Genomic DNA, 15863 nt, shown 5'->3' with positions numbered 1-15863 from the left:
CAATTTGGGAAATAAAAATATTCTATTCTATTCTATAATATTCTATACATTTGTTTTTTTGTCATGGTTTTAGGAAATGATGCAGATGCTTTCTTACAAACGTGTTACCGATCATTCTAAAAATTGATGTCTGCCTTTTTACACCTATGTTTATGTCTGTGGACTGGCACATGATGAGCAAAGTTCAAGACAGTTTTTGAAGGCTCTTAGTTACATATTAGATATTTATCAATTTTATATTATGTTTCCGAAAAACGTCGAAACCGAAAGTGAAAATACTTTGGTTTTTCAGAAATTTTCGTATGGTTTTTGTAAAATTCATGTTTATGCTTTCCACACATATATATATATATATATGTCAAATCTATGACAACTTTTTGTAGATCTTTGTATATTTTGTAAATAATTTCAAATACAAGAAAAATAAGTCCTACAAGATTTTTTTTATACTGCTAAAGCGGAATAAAGCGATCATATTGGGATATTGGGGCTCACTGTGGGATTCACATCCTTGTCGATGATGGGGTGTACACTCCAAAATGGCAAAGACGCCACAAAAAAAAAAAACCCGGAAAACAAAATCCCAGAAAAGTTTATAGTTTTGATCGATTTTCTAAAATTTAAACTCCTGTGTCATTCTTTAAAACTTTTCCAGGTGCACAGGTTTTCCTGTCCGTGTACTCGGAGAAAAACTTGTAAATGAATAATTTTAACTAACGCTAGAGATATTAAACTAAATTACAATAAAGATTTATATAATATTAAATATAAAAAGAGGGCCAATGCCCCAAGCACGTGTATCATATTATTGGTTTCCCAAAAATGCCTCGGTTTGTCCTTTATTATTACCAAGATTTTTTTTATAAAGTATCTAGTATAGAATCAGTATAAAGAGCTATAAATAAATTTTATAATCAAGGCCTCCAAGGGAAATTTTCAAGTAACATATTATTGAAAACATACACAATAGACTCATAATATACGCAACAAACAAAGTAATATTTAACGAAATTTACCTTGTTGTGTATCAACACCATCTTTCCCAGGTGAACTAGATGCCATGTTGAACACCGAATACTTGTAAAATGCACACAACTTTGAAGTCACAACTATCCTATTATCATGTGATTTTAAAGTAGGTCGTTATTTAACACGTGTCTCGAGCATTTCCAGAAAACCAGCTTGGTAGTATCGGGGGTAGTACATTGTAGTATGATCTAGTATATATTTATCAGTGAGACCAAACTTTCGATTAAATATCACTTCAGGTCAGTAATGCTTAACTTTGATTTCATTATAATTTTCAAATATAAGAAGTAATAATGAAAACATGATTGTCTGTCATTAGTATCTAGTCGCAAAATACCTGATCAATTGTAATCATGGGGCTCATTGAGGGTTTATCGATCAACTTCCTAGTCCTACAACTTTCATAATTTTTGCTCACCTGGTTAAAAGGGCCGATCGAGTTTAATATTCACTTCGCTTCTGTCGTCCATCGTAGTATTATTTATTTACTACTGGGTAAATAGGCTATTTTATATTTATAGGAAAGCGTTCCAAAAAAAAATATATAGCTGTCCCAGATGGTCATAATTATTTGGACTAAGGGATAGGTAATAATGATAATCATAATGAAAAATAACGACTCGATTTCTAGTGAGTTTTTGAATGATCCGATATATGTTTTTATAGTAAATATTCTTAAGGTTCATCATAACAAACGGACAAGTATGGCTGTATTTACATGCCAAAAATTACTCTGAGTACAGACTTACCTGTAAAGTATGAAAAGTTTTAATGCCTAGCATCCACTAGATATAAAAAAGTTAAATCCATTAAGATAAAATCTCTTTTGGATTTTGATGGGCATTTTTTTTCCTTCATGCAAAAGGTGTGAAAATTGACTAAGTTGTGGAACAACTATGAGATGCTCCCTCAGGTAAAAAACCTGTTTGTATTGTTTTCATTGTCCTTAATTGACATGGACACCAGGTATCTTCACAACTATAGGTGAGTTAAAGAGTTTATCTGAGTCAGTGAGTGGACAGTATCAAAGTAATGCAGGTGTTTGTTTATTTTTGCACCTTCTGAAGAAAGGAAAAAAAATGCCTAGCAAAAACCAAGAAAGATTTTATCTTTCTTAAACACAAAATGCATTTAACTTTTGTATATCTAGTGGATGCTAGGCATTAAAACTTTTCAAACAGCACAGGTAAGTCTGTACACAGAGTAGTTTTTGAGGTAAAAATACGGCCATATTTGTCCATTTGTTATGATGAACCTTAAAGTAAATTCTGCCCCTGTCCATAATATGGTAGATACAATTACAGCAGTCTGAATATGTAACCCTCTATTCCTGTTTACGGAAAAAAGAACTAACCCAGATACACAGTGTAAATACTATTCTGTACGCTATCCGGAAGTCGCGATTTTCGAAGCGAGAACTTTTTGGATCACATTTTAAATTTGTTGGGTATACTATATTAACAGTAAGATGTTCATCTGTACATTGCTTAATGATTAATTCAGCTGACATCGATATTCACAAATGGTTTATATAAATTGAATTTAGCACATTCATTATTCGTATTTTTGCCTTAATCAAGAGATTTTCAAGTGCATCACTAAGGAAAATCAGTCGGTGAACCTAAAAACAATCTTTTTGCACCCTTACTGTAACATTAACGTAAAAACCAGACTTAATTAATTAAATAAAGTATATTTTAAGTGGTGGTAAAAGTTTCAGCCAGATCTTTGAAGCCAGAAATAAGAAAATTACACTTATTTGAATTTCTCACTGTACGATCAGTCTCGCTTGTATATTTTGAAACTGTATGATCAGTCTTTATTTCACTGTATTCTAGTCGTGATTTCAAATTTATTTACGACACATTAGAAGATGGCATTTTTCTAAATAACACAAATATATTTTAATAAATCCACATCCTGAAAACTTATCAAACATGTTTTAGCTCGATAGGGTGTACTCGACTTACTACATTAAGTATAAAGGAGCTACCATTTGATTTTTATGGGGGGCTAGGATGAAATTTTTTGTCCTGCTATTTTTTTTCGTCGTAGTCTCTGTCTTGCCTTTTTATTTTTCACTCTATTCGGTCCTGCCTTTTTTTTTAGTAGTTTATCCTGACTTTTTTTTTACATAAATTGTCATCCTGCCTTTTTTTTTCCAAGTTGCTCATCCTGCCTTTTTTTTACTCAAAACTCCTGTCTTGCCTATTTTTTTTCAAATTTCATCCTAGCCCCCCCCTAAAAATCAAATGGTAGCTCCCTAAGGATGTTTGAATGTTGCTGAAATAAGAGGAAGGTTTGTTTGTTTATATAAGTTTCAGAAATGTCCTCCGTTATACTTAAAATTGTACAAACACACAGATTTAATTGTTATATAAAAATGCATGTATTTACAAACATTCGAGGCCGTACTGTAGCCTTTAATTGGTCACAGTTTCTTCACTTTGTTTTGGATGTAGATCTGTCTCTTTCACACTCAATTGTACACCACTTTGTAAAGCGTGGTTTATAGTGATAATGAAGTCCGTCTTTCCGTTCGTCCGTTGGAACAGTACAACATTTTTCACCGGTTTTGTAAGCGCATCTCCTCATAAACCCCTTAATATACATTGGGGTTTCCAGACATTTTTAAATTGAGTGGGGGTTCAATCCAGGAGAAAAGAGGATTCCAAATATATGTTCCCATACAAATGCATTGAAAGTTGCCAATGAGACAACCGTCCACAAGAGACCAAAATGACACAGACATTAACAAATATAGGTCACCGTACGGCCTTCAACAAGGAGCAAAGCCCATACCGCATAGTCAGCTATAAAAGGTCCCGATATGACAATGTAAAACAATTCAAACGAGAAAACCAACGGCCTTATTTGTATAAAAAAATGAATGAAAAACAAATATGTAACACATAAACAAACAACAACCACTGAATTAGAGGCGAGAAAACGAGAAAATTAACGGCCTTATTTATATAAAAAAAGGAATGTATTTCGAATTTTATTAAAAATCTTTTATGGGGTTTGTTTATATAAGATACGGACATGAACATTGCATTATATGGGGTCACCCATCAGGTATTTCCTACCGTGACCTCCGAAACCAATTGTTAAACTTTTCTAAAATTGCTCCATTTTGAATCAATTTTAAATGTAGTATGGACCTTCTATTTCGAATTTTTGGTAAAAATATTTTTGATGTTTCTATATCTAAAATACGGACTTTGTCATAACCTTATATTGGGCGTACCTATTTTATATTCACAACTTCCTTCAGACACTTGTCATAACTGAATGAATCTTTTTCAGATTTCTTATCATTTAATTCAATTGTGCACCTCTTATTTTGATTTTCGAAAATTCATCAGTTTTCTTTTTCCATGATAAGGACTTTTCCACTACTTAATTGGGTGGTACCCTTTTACTATACGCAACTTTCAAAAACTTACCATATATTGATAAAACTTCCTCATATTCGTTATCAAATGATGCCCCTGTGCACCTATAATTTAGGTTTTTTTTGTGGTTTATTTTTTTTCTCCAAAACATGGACTATAGAAGTGGCGGGGTATAATTTCGTCAATTCTTTCCTCAATACCTTAAGTTTTTAAACAAAGCTTTCTCTATCTATTTTTGTCATTTTAAAAGAGACAAGCTTGATGTATGTTATCGCCAATTGGTCAAAGGCTGACGGTGTAAATAGTCTTTAAAAATGTAATAGTTAAACAGATAACTGCAACGACACACTAATGCAAAGTCCACAAGCGAATCATGTATTGCTTTTAAGGCATTTGATTTTAAATAAGACTAACGGAACAAAAATGTAATTATTTTGCCGTCTACAAAAATCATCAGAAATATATTTGTATTGTCTGATGAAAGAAATTACACGTTATAGTTCCATGGACACAGTCATAATATCACATAGACACGTATATACCTTCAAATTGCCGTTGTTTTTTCCTTCAAAATCACGACTGGTCATACAGACTAAAAATCTGAAATTGCTACTAGAATACAGTCAGTTTTAGACTGATCGTACAGTTATTTATTTTGGGACCCTCAAGGAAAGCATATTTTTTAATTGAAATACGAACATTCTACTTAAATACGGTAAGAATATTGAAACAGTATATATTTAACTGTAAACTGATGCAAATATTTGCAATAAAAGATTATTTGTTTTGTACTACGAGAGTAAAATTGTCAATCGATTTCACTTTTTTCTATGAAGTTGGTGTGATGCACACGTATATTTTATATTCTACTGCATGTTTTTGTTACAGTTGCTCATATTTATGATGCTATACATACATTTAAGATGTACAATGCACTTTATAGATATAGGAGTAAACAAATGATGATAAAAAGCACGAAAACAAAACCGTTCTGTTAGCCAGTTTGAAATCCTCGCTTCGAAAATCGCGACTTCCGGATAGCGTACAGAATAGTATCTACACTGTGAGATAGCAAACATGTGTTGGGCCCACGTTGGCATTCTGTTGGCAACATTGTTGGGCCAACGTTGGAAAACTATGTTGGGCCAACGTCATTTTGCTCATCGGCCCTTGGTTGGCCCAACATGTTGGGTCTTCGTTGGGCTAACATCAGTATGCCAACAAAGTTAACTACTTGCCAACAATCGGCCAACAAAGTTAACTGTTAGCCAACAGTGTACTAACGTACACTAGTTTTGAAATTCTGTTTGGCCATTGTTGGTTGTACAACAGTTAACCAATGTACATTTCCATGTGTAATTATGCCTTACTTATAATTTTAATATAGTTTTCAGTTTATACTAGTTTATACTGTAATGTAGATAGATAAAATACAGTCATCTGCCATTTGGAGAGAGGGTGAATGCCTTTTTTTTTATCTTTATAAATTGGTGTCAAATGATGAGACGAAATTATTATGTAGAATGGAAATGAAACTATATTAAAATTTAGATTATTCTTTTGGGCTGGTTTTAAATTAAAAAAATTGGCGCAAAAAAATATTCAAACATTAAATATAAATACATTTAGATTACTACACAATTTTGAAAATATTAAATAAAGAGAATGAAGAGCACATCTTTTTGTTTGCACTTTGGAATAATATTTAAAAAAATAAATAAAAATCTATGGCATAAAACGGGGAGATAAGTACTTAATACGTAGGCATATTGTTGGCACAAAGTTGGCTTATGTTTTAATATTGTCATGAATTATAACCTTAGAATGAGCATTCAGATAAAGTTTGTTAAAAATTGGTTCAGTGGGTTCAGTCAGAAGATCTTACACTGAACCAATGGACGACATAAGTCGAATATCTTTGGAAACTACTTATATAACAGTTGATAAGAAAATGTTGGGCCAACAATATTTGTCAATAAATAAATTGTGTGTATTCACTGTTTTCTGATTGGTTAAAATTATTAGTTTTATTTTCAATGTTGTTAATTTTGATGGCGACACGCCCACTCTGACGTTGTGTATTCATACGCCAACATGTACGTTGTTGTTGTCAAGATAACTAATATAAAAAGTTCTTTGAGCCTTATTTTTGATAGAAATTTATTTATAATGAATGGCAATAATTTATTTTGATTTTATTGAACCATAAAACTAATTTTTGACTCTTCACATTTTACATAATCCGCTTCGCGGATTATTCAATGTGAACAGTCAAAAGTTAGTTTTATGGTTCAACAAATTCAAAATAAATAATAGCCATTCATTAAGTATCAACATCGTCATTTGATTTTGTTTGAATTTTATACATCATATTGTCTTCTTGACAATAACAACATATTAGTTGTTATTTAACTATTGTGTTTGTTTGTTTGACATCTTAGGTATTTGAAGATTTTTGTCGTCAAATAATCGATCACAGATATCATTTGTTTCAAACGTTGAACGATATCATGCGTTGAACGATATCATGCAATTCATTACATGACGTCACAAAGTAAATCGGTGTTAGATATTCTAAAAATAACCGTGCAATATGCTTTGTGCAATATGCTTTTTGCTATCCGCCGTTTTCTCTCTACCTTCGAAAATATAGTTTAACATGTGACTATCCCTAAACGAATCAAATTTGTTAAAATAAACAAATTAATAATATGTATAGATTATTACATGGCATTTTTCATATCAAACCCTTTATCGGCCCAAGGTTGTGATATCAGCCCAAGAGCCGCAGGCTCGAGGGCTGATATCATGAACGAGGGCCGATAAAGGGTCTGATATGAAAAATGACATGTACTTATCTTTTTATCATATACTTCAGCAGAAGATATACAGACATGAACTATTAAAATTTAATTTGTTTGTCTTTGCACTTTCAATAAACATTTACAGACAACCAAAACAAATTCTTTACTTTAATTGTTTTATTGATGTAACAAGCATTTTATTTGTTTTGTCATGTCTTTCAATAAACATTTACAGACAACCAAAACAAATTCTTTACTTTAATTGTTTTATTGATGTAACAAGCATTTTATTTGTTTTGTCATGTCTTTCAATAATGTTTTCACCTCATTTATGTCTTTCAAAACATGTTTAACTTAATTCATTTTTGCTCCTCAACTATTTTTGGAAAAGTCTTATCACTTGCCGTTTTCCGCGTTCTGCTGTCGTTTTCAGTAAAATTTCCGGAAATGCACGAAGTTGCATGTGACAAACGTCACGGAAATTAACGGAAAGGCATGTGATAACATTCCGGAAGCAGTCAATAAAGGTACCTTTATCAGCCCTCTATGGAAATTCTTATGAATCTGGTCAATAAACCTAGCAATCCTTTCATAGCCTTTTGATATTTTCAAATGTTATCGAACTATAAAATTTTAGTAATATTTTATTCAAGTATATGATAATCTATAAATATTGACCTGAAAGAAGTATATGATAATCTATAAATATTGACCTGAAAGAAGTATATTGACCGACGACGTAGTCCAAGGTCGATATACTTCTTCAGGTCGATATATCCTGTATTGACCTCATACAAAGGCTATATTTGTTATATCATTAATTTCCGACCATATTTGTATCAAAATCGTCATTTAGGTTTGTTGGAATTTTATAGATATTACATTATCTCCTTGACAATACCAACATATTAGTTGTTATTTCATTTACTTTTTTTGTGTGCATCTTATGTATTTGAAGATTTTTTTCGTCAAATAATCGATCACAGACATCATGTGTTTAATATCCTTGAATTCATTACATGACGTCACATATATAGTATATCGGTTTTTAGATATTCTAAAAATTACCGTGCGAAATGCTTTTTGCCGGTCAATATGCTTTTTTGCTATCCGCCGTTTTCTCTCTACCTTCGAAAATATAGTTTAACATGTGACTATCCCTAAACGAATCAAATTCTACAACGAATTAATAATATATATATATATGATCATGGTTATGAAGTGTAATCCGACCGTGCAAGGGCTGTATAGCCAGTCAAGGTCGTTAAAAACTTCCATTTGTTTGTGTTTTTGTAATCATTATTGATATATACATAGGTTCAAAAGAGCGTCTTGCTTAGTTGAAGCACATGGGAAGGACCTTATATGACAAGCTTGATTAAGTATAAGTATTCTATTAGTATTCTATATAGTTTCTTTGATATCGATCTGTTTGTTTATTAAATAAACTTGATTTAATTTCTATTTCAGTCAACTATAGTCATGGCTTGCATTTCGTGTAATGTAGAAAAACTATCTAATGAATATCCACCTCACAACGGATCTAGAGAATGTGATCATCCGTCTCTTACATGTCTACGGGTACTGTATGTTTATTATTTGCTATAGTACTTGACTGCATGCAATAAATATTGCACAATTCCTACCGATTCATCTTGCATTGTAAAAAAAATATGCTTCCATACGCTAAAGTCCGATGGTTCGCAAAAGTATAGACGTTAGAAACAACGTAGTTCGATAATGACGTTAACAGTCGTTTATACAAACTAAAAATAAAAATGCAGGAAGATAGATGAGGAATATTTGATTAACAATTTTTACACCAAATGTCCATGACTTACTAGTAATTGATTTAAACTTAACCGTGTTCTTTGGTGTTCTTTGTCGGCTGAATCACACAATGTTTATTTTTTTCGATTGCTGAAAGAAGGACTAGGTCGACCATTTTACTATATAAATACAAAACAGTATTCGCATACTTATCATGCCTATCCTGCTTGAAGCGAACGGATACATTCGAATCATTGTTTTAAAATAATAGGTGATATAGAACATTATAATGCTGTGAAATGGCATACAGTATGTTCCTTATTTTTTTTAAAAGTTTTAAACATTAAATACCGACTAAAAAAAGGAATTGAATTTTAGTTTAAAAGTGATTAGGCCCTAACGTTAACTTACATGTAAATGACAAATGTCCATGACCGGCATGTTTCAACTTATAAATAAGAATGTGAGACGTATTTATTTTTACTACTATTACTATCAGAACACTTAGGGACAAATTAAGACATTTTTAAAAAGGGGTTCCAGCCGTTACGCTTAACTTTTGCGTTTTGAAGCTAGACACTTATTTTTTTGAAAATTTTAGTTGGATTAGAAACAGCAGAGACATATATTATATGTCTCTGAAAACAGTAAAATACAATATTGTATTATATGTCTCTGGTTGGATTCTGTTGGCTTGTAGAGAAGAATTTTACAAGCCCGAGAGCAATTTTACAATCAATGCTGTAGGACTTGTGGATAAACGACTGGGGTTCCCAACCTAGGGTAAAAGGGGGAGGGTCCAACACAGGCACTAGTCTTAGAAAAAATCCTTACCTATTATATATATATTATATACATGTATATAGGAATTTTTTTTTGAGATGAGTGCCTGTGGGGTCAAACTTGATGTTTCCATTTAAATGCATAGTTATATATTAAAAAGTATTTTTTTTGCACTATTTTAATTTTTAAAGCCCAAAATGATGATAGTTGAAATTTTTTAATTTTAACGTCAAAATTTTACACACAAAGATGAGTATAAACCTTACCTTATTGTATACAGTCCGCCAAAAGTTAAGCACCATTGAAATATAACTGGCAATATTTTCATAACTATTGCGAAAAAAATATTAATGTTTGGTGTTATGAATTACCTTCAACATACCCTAAGAAAATCCATTACGACCAAAAAGATAAAACTCCGAACAAGCAGTCAAGTAACCTCTTATCAAAGGTCATCTACGCGTTTACAAATACACTGTTTCTCCAGGTGGTCGTGTTAGTGTTCGTACATTGGTCAGTCGACTTATCAGAGGCAACCGAAGAGCAAGTATTGGTGTATAAAGACCTGTACGTACAGGTAGGCACTCTACCGCCAGGTTTTAATGGGATAAGGACTATCTTTGCTTGAACATAAGAAGCTGAGAAAAAACTCATTGTTCAGATGGTAGTCAGTCTCTTTTACTACCAGTAGACGCCATAATACGAATTTCGCGGGGAAACAAAACGGCCTATGACCAAAAACAATGTTTGCACAAGGACTGCATTCAGTGCTGGTGGTGTTCCAGTACGGGGTTGTATCTTATACCCTTTTAAGCTGGGTACGCATAGTCTGCAGGGTAACATAAACCGACAGACATACAGAGATTTGGTGCCTTAAAACATTGTAGTCCCTCATTTTAATAATTCCCCACTTGCGTCTACATTGCCAAGACCCTTGTACATGGACGTCAAAGCTAGAACACATAGGGCAAGGATTTTAACCCGAGTCCAAAGGGCAGCAAGCCATTTACACTATTGTTTAGCCTTCCATGTCCCCATACATAAACCCTATCAAGCATGTCTGAGATGCCATTGGCGGAAATCTCAATCACAGAGATCCACCTTCACAATATTTTGTCAATTTAAAAGTGGTATTTGTTGTTTAATGCAACAGATTATCTCAAACTAAATATTGGAGGCTTGCACAGAGAATGATACGTCGTGTATTGAAACTGTACCGGAAGTGAGGTTGTTACACATGCTATTGACTCAAATATTGACATTAAATTTGCCCAACATACCAAAGCTTATGTGTGGAAAATTGTAAAATTGTAACAATATTTGGTGATAAATTGTAAAAAAATAAAATCACAGTGAAACTTAAATTCTGTTTCTGAATTGTATAATTTACACTATTTCTATGAACGGAAAACCTACATGCATAGAACCTACATAAGTGACTAAAATTACATTTCTGGTTTGTTAATGGTATACATTAGCGAAATTGCTATATGAGTGATTTCTTATTTTCGTAGAATAATTGATTTTTTAAATTTGAAAAAAATCTATGCAATAAAAATAGGTGGTGCTTAACTTTTGGCGGACTGTATATATAATATACATGCTATTGTTATGAAACTTTGTAATTAGTGATATCATTTTGTGTATATTTTAGCCGTCATTCAACATGTTCAATATGTTTCGAAGTGATGATACTGTGTCGCACAATGTCATATGTATCATCAATAAATAACTAAAGAACACCATTAGCTTTGGACATAACATTTTTTTGTTGCAGTGTTTGGTGGATCATGTTGACAAAACTGGGAAATGTCCTCATCCCGACTGCAGCTTGGTGATTGCAAAACAGTCTCCAACCATGCAGCTGTTTAAAGCCATTCTGTCAAAACTGTTTAAAGAGTATGAGTCAGCCTACACCCCATTGGTAGATATCGGAGGAGGCAATCAGTATGTTAACGTCACAGGCCTTACTGGAGAGTCCGCGTCCATCCAATTTACTCCACACATGACAGTCGATCATTTGAAGTCATTGATACAACAGAAGCTTAAACACGAAAGAGGAAAACAAAAACTGTTATACCAGGGAAAAGAGATGAATGTAAGTTTATTTACAAGGTGTAAACGTCAAGGGAGAATGTGTACTTTTCTAGACGCTGCAAAGATTTGTGTAAAGAAATCGGTTGCATATATATACCAAAAATCTATTATGTTCACTTTGTATAAACTCATTGTGGGCAGATTTTATATACTTGTATACATGTACAAAAGACAAGATCACTAATTCGCGGACTTTTCTATTTTTAAAACACTTAAGAGTTATCATATGAGAAATAACGTTAATAACTGGCATGCCAATAGGATACTATTGCTTGATAACAACTCTATTTTTGTGAATTTCAATATAATGATTAACGAGTATTTTGTTATGGAAACTACAATTAAATTATATATGATCATTGAACCCGTATTCTAACCGACAGAAATTACCACTATCAATTAAATATCTCTTTTCTACGGAATTATACAAAATGTTATATTTTTATGTAAAAACTATTAAATATTGCAGGTTATGGGACCAAACGGTGGATATACTACTTTGTCAGATCATGGGGTCAAACCAAACACTACAATTTGTTTAGTAATTTGTTTGTTCAGTATACCGGACAGTTTTGACGATGTTGTTTTTGATTTATACTGGGGTTACCCATACCAAAAAACGGATTTTCTTGATGCATCTTGTTTGATTTTTAATGGGACCACCTTACAAAAAGTGGTTGACTACAATCACAGACATGCAACTGCCATACGCCATTCTGGTGATGTAATGGACAATGTTCATCGAATAGGACACCATACGATCAATGTGTCTTTGAAAAATATACCCTCTAACGTAACGCATTTGTTTTTTACACTGAGCGCATGGAATTCTCCAAATATTGCTCAGTATCCAAATCCAAGCTTAAAATTTTATGATGCCACAAAACCAGGTAAAGATCTTTGCAAGACAACGTTTCATCACGCTCGAAACTCGCAAGCAGTTGTGATGTGCTCTGTTTCAAGGAATTCGCAAGGGAGTTGGGAAATTTTCGAGTCGGGACAGCTTTCGGCAGGAAATGCAAAAAACTATAGTTTACTGGTTTCTACAATCCAACAGCTTATATATAGAGGAGTTTAAAACATGCATCAGTAAATAAAACATAGCAATTCAGTATAAATAGTTTGTACGATATATGTTGATATGCAAACCGTATTATGTATGGTGTTTACATTTTTTCTCTGATGACATAAGAGAATGATACACACAATACTCAAGAAGAACAGGTTTATGTCGTTTATTGTAAATAAAGTAGTGATCAGACCAGGAGTATCTTTTATTATTAGTGTAATCTGCTGACAGTGTACAGCTAGTCAATTGACTGTTATGTAAAGCATCCACCCACCTCGAAAGCACACACTCAAATAATAATTTCAGTGTAATAGGTATAAGCTCAGTTACCTTTTGTTTAAGGATCTTAGATATGTTCTTATTATAATATATTTATAGTCTCAAGTCTGGGAGGCTTTGGTTTCGATCACGTGATGGACCAATATAAAGACTGAAGAACTGCAATTTGATGCTTCCATGGCAAGAATATTAACAATTTATTTTCTCGGTTTCGGAATAGTTGCAAGTTGGTGAACGTTCCGTTATTATGAAATGTGTGTGTGTATGTGTTTATGTAGTCGCTGAACCATGCATACATTTAATATAAGAAGAATCAATTTCTTCTACTATTGGAGTGAAATTTTCAACTTTAATGGACCCCCTTCCTGCAGCCTAAAAAACGATTTTTCGTTTGAAGATTTGTTTAAACTTTAATTTTTGCCTGATCGTACAATTTTTTTAAATTTGAGGTCAAAGTAAGGTATTTTTTTTTTTACAAAATGCAGTTTTATTAGTTTTTAGCGGCGCAACAAATTTAAATGAAAATATCAACAGGTGTTTTTCCCTATTTTTTGAAAATTGACAACCGGGTAAAAAAGTAAGATTTATGTATAATTATAGCTTTGCAAGAAATTAATTTTCAGCGTCACGTTATGCCGGTCTACTAAAGTCGTAGAATAAGCACTTTTTTCTTGTCACTGCAAAGTAAGCCCATATCTTTAAGGAGCGCGAAGAATGGGGTTAGACCTGCATTCAGCAATAATGTGTCCAGGTAGGGTGACATTTTTAGTACAACAGACCGATACTATTTAACTTTTGTATCAACACGTTCAAATTTCGACCCATGATGCAGGGTTGATTTTCATATTACCAAAACTGAAACACTGAAACAGAGAAAATCGAACAAACGGCCGGAAAAATCCAAAAAAGATGAATAAGCGGACAATAACGACAATACAATCTAATTAAAATATAAAACTCTCATTTCGTGACTCATCTGTAGTATAATGAAATCAGATATCTATATTTCATTAGATTGAAAACAATACAGAAACAAACACACAATATACTTCATATACGAGTGAGGATCTTTAATTCAGTCATTATTGTTAGCCGCTTTCTGTCGGTGACCAAATGTTGCTATTCTTCATTCACCTCAGAAACTTACAAAACCTTTGAATATATGGCAAGCCGTTGTGGAATTTATTCCCTATTTATCGGTCTCTAAAAACACCGCTAAGGACCTCCTTTGTGCACAATGGAGCACAAAGGAGCACTAAGGACCCCAAAGAAGTTTGATAAGAGCACAAAGGACCTGAAATTCCATTTAAAGCATAACATTATTATAATTCCTGAAGAAAAATGTAAAAAAAATAAATAATTTCAATAAAAATTGCGATTTTTATAATGTACGATTTGGTGTTGTCACCGGTATCGTTTTGGAACCGACATCATATCCGGGTTATGCGATAGCTCATGTACATGTATGTGAAATTTTTAACTAGTTATAATATTATATAAACAGAGAGTATATGTCTCTGATTTTAATGATAAAAACGTCAATTAGTATGCTCAATATTTTTTGTTGTAATAAAGAGACTTTACCAAAACTACGAAAATTATGTAAGTATTAGCTAGCACAAAGGACCACAAAGTAGTTTAATAAGTGCACAAAGGAACTGAAATTATTAAAAATCAACCCAATTTCCTACCTTTAGAATAAATCACAAACTGTTCCCTTTGTGGCTTTGGAACGTATTTTTAATTTGAGACTCACCAAGCAAGAACATTTAGGTACATACTTAATTTGTTATTGTGTAGAATAAAATTTAAAAAAAGTGTGTATTGAAATTAGTTTCATGAAATTGACGAATTGACAAATCCAAATTAATTACATACCTTTACAATAATGGTCATACCGTTTTCTTTGTGCCATTAAACAAGTTTTCGTCATAGCAGTAAATATTACCATACATAATAAAAAAAAAACTGATGATGAAATATGAGACTATAGCTGAGAAAAAAAAAACAAAGCATCGGTATCCTTTTATGATTTTCGTAGTTTTTAGTAAATTCTCTTGTCTGAAAAAAAAAAAATTATAACAACATAATAATTGAAGTTTTTAATCAGTTATATCATAATTTAACCATTTAAAAATTCACATACATGAGCTTTCACATATCCCGGATAAAAAGTCGGTTCCAAATCGATACCGGTGACAACACCAACACATTATAAAAATCGCAATTTTTATTGAAATTAATTATTTTTTTTACATTTTTCTTCAGGGTTTATAATAATTTTATGCTTGAAAGGGAATTTCAGGTCCTTTGTGCCCTTAAACAACTTCTTTGGGGTCCTTAGTGCTACTTTGTGCACAAAGGAGGTCCTCTAAGTTGCGGTGTTTTTAGAGACCCCCTATTTATTAATATTAAAAAATCATTTATTAATATTAATAAATGATTTTTTAATATTAAAAAATCATTTTTTAATATTAATAAATCGAATTTTTAATATTAAGTAATACGCTGATTTTTTAATATTAATAAATGAATATTTAATATTAAAAAATCATTTATTAATATTAAAAAATCATTTATTAATATTAAAAAATCATTTTTTAATATTAAATATTCAGTCTGATTTTTTAATAT

The 15863-nt window shown here is 32.1% G+C and overlaps 2 protein-coding genes across 3 annotated transcripts in view; one reads left to right on the top strand and one right to left on the bottom strand.

Annotated features, from left to right (window-relative positions):
- The window catches only part of LOC134726631 (uncharacterized), a 62671-nt gene extending 61472 nt beyond the window's left edge, over positions 1-1199 (bottom strand). Inside the window, exon 1 of the mRNA XM_063591043.1 lies at positions 1017-1199. Within this exon, the coding sequence (XP_063447113.1) occupies positions 1017-1062 (46 nt within the window). The 5' untranslated portion in view covers positions 1063-1199. The remainder of the gene's footprint in view (positions 1-1016) is intronic.
- LOC134727239 (uncharacterized) lies at positions 1031-13148 on the top strand. Of its 2 annotated transcripts, none has more exons than XM_063591616.1 (4): positions 1031-1135; positions 8702-8812; positions 11562-11882; positions 12351-13148. In XM_063591616.1, exons 2-4 carry the CDS (start codon positions 8714-8716, stop codon positions 12957-12959), a joined length of 1029 nt encoding a protein of 342 aa, XP_063447686.1. In that variant the 5' UTR covers positions 1031-1135; positions 8702-8713; the 3' UTR covers positions 12960-13148. The 2 variants fall into 2 exon arrangements, with proteins under 2 accessions (XP_063447686.1, XP_063447685.1); XM_063591615.1 differs by having other exon boundaries at positions 1052-1268.
- The last annotated feature ends 2715 nt before the right edge of the window (positions 13149-15863 follow it).

The sequence above is a fragment of the Mytilus trossulus genome, chromosome 7, assembly GCF_036588685.1.
Source record: "Mytilus trossulus isolate FHL-02 chromosome 7, PNRI_Mtr1.1.1.hap1, whole genome shotgun sequence".
Classification (NCBI taxonomy): Eukaryota; Metazoa; Mollusca; class Bivalvia; order Mytilida; family Mytilidae; genus Mytilus; species Mytilus trossulus.
Note: the sequence above shows the minus strand (reverse complement) of the source record. Positions and strands in the feature narration are given on the sequence as shown.

What these genes read in the sequence shown, in the direction of transcription:
- LOC134727239 (XM_063591616.1), top strand. Translation starts at nt 8,714, where the DNA reads ATGGCTTGCATTTCGTGTAATGTAGAAAAACTATCTAATGAATATCCA. An exon ending in CGTCTCTTACATGTCTACGG is followed by an intron (nt 8,813 to 11,561) that starts GTACTGTATGTT and finishes TTTTTGTTGCAG; the next exon opens with TGTTTGGTGGATCATGTTGA. An exon ending in ACCAGGGAAAAGAGATGAAT is followed by an intron (nt 11,883 to 12,350) that starts GTAAGTTTATTT and finishes TAAATATTGCAG; the next exon opens with GTTATGGGACCAAACGGTGG.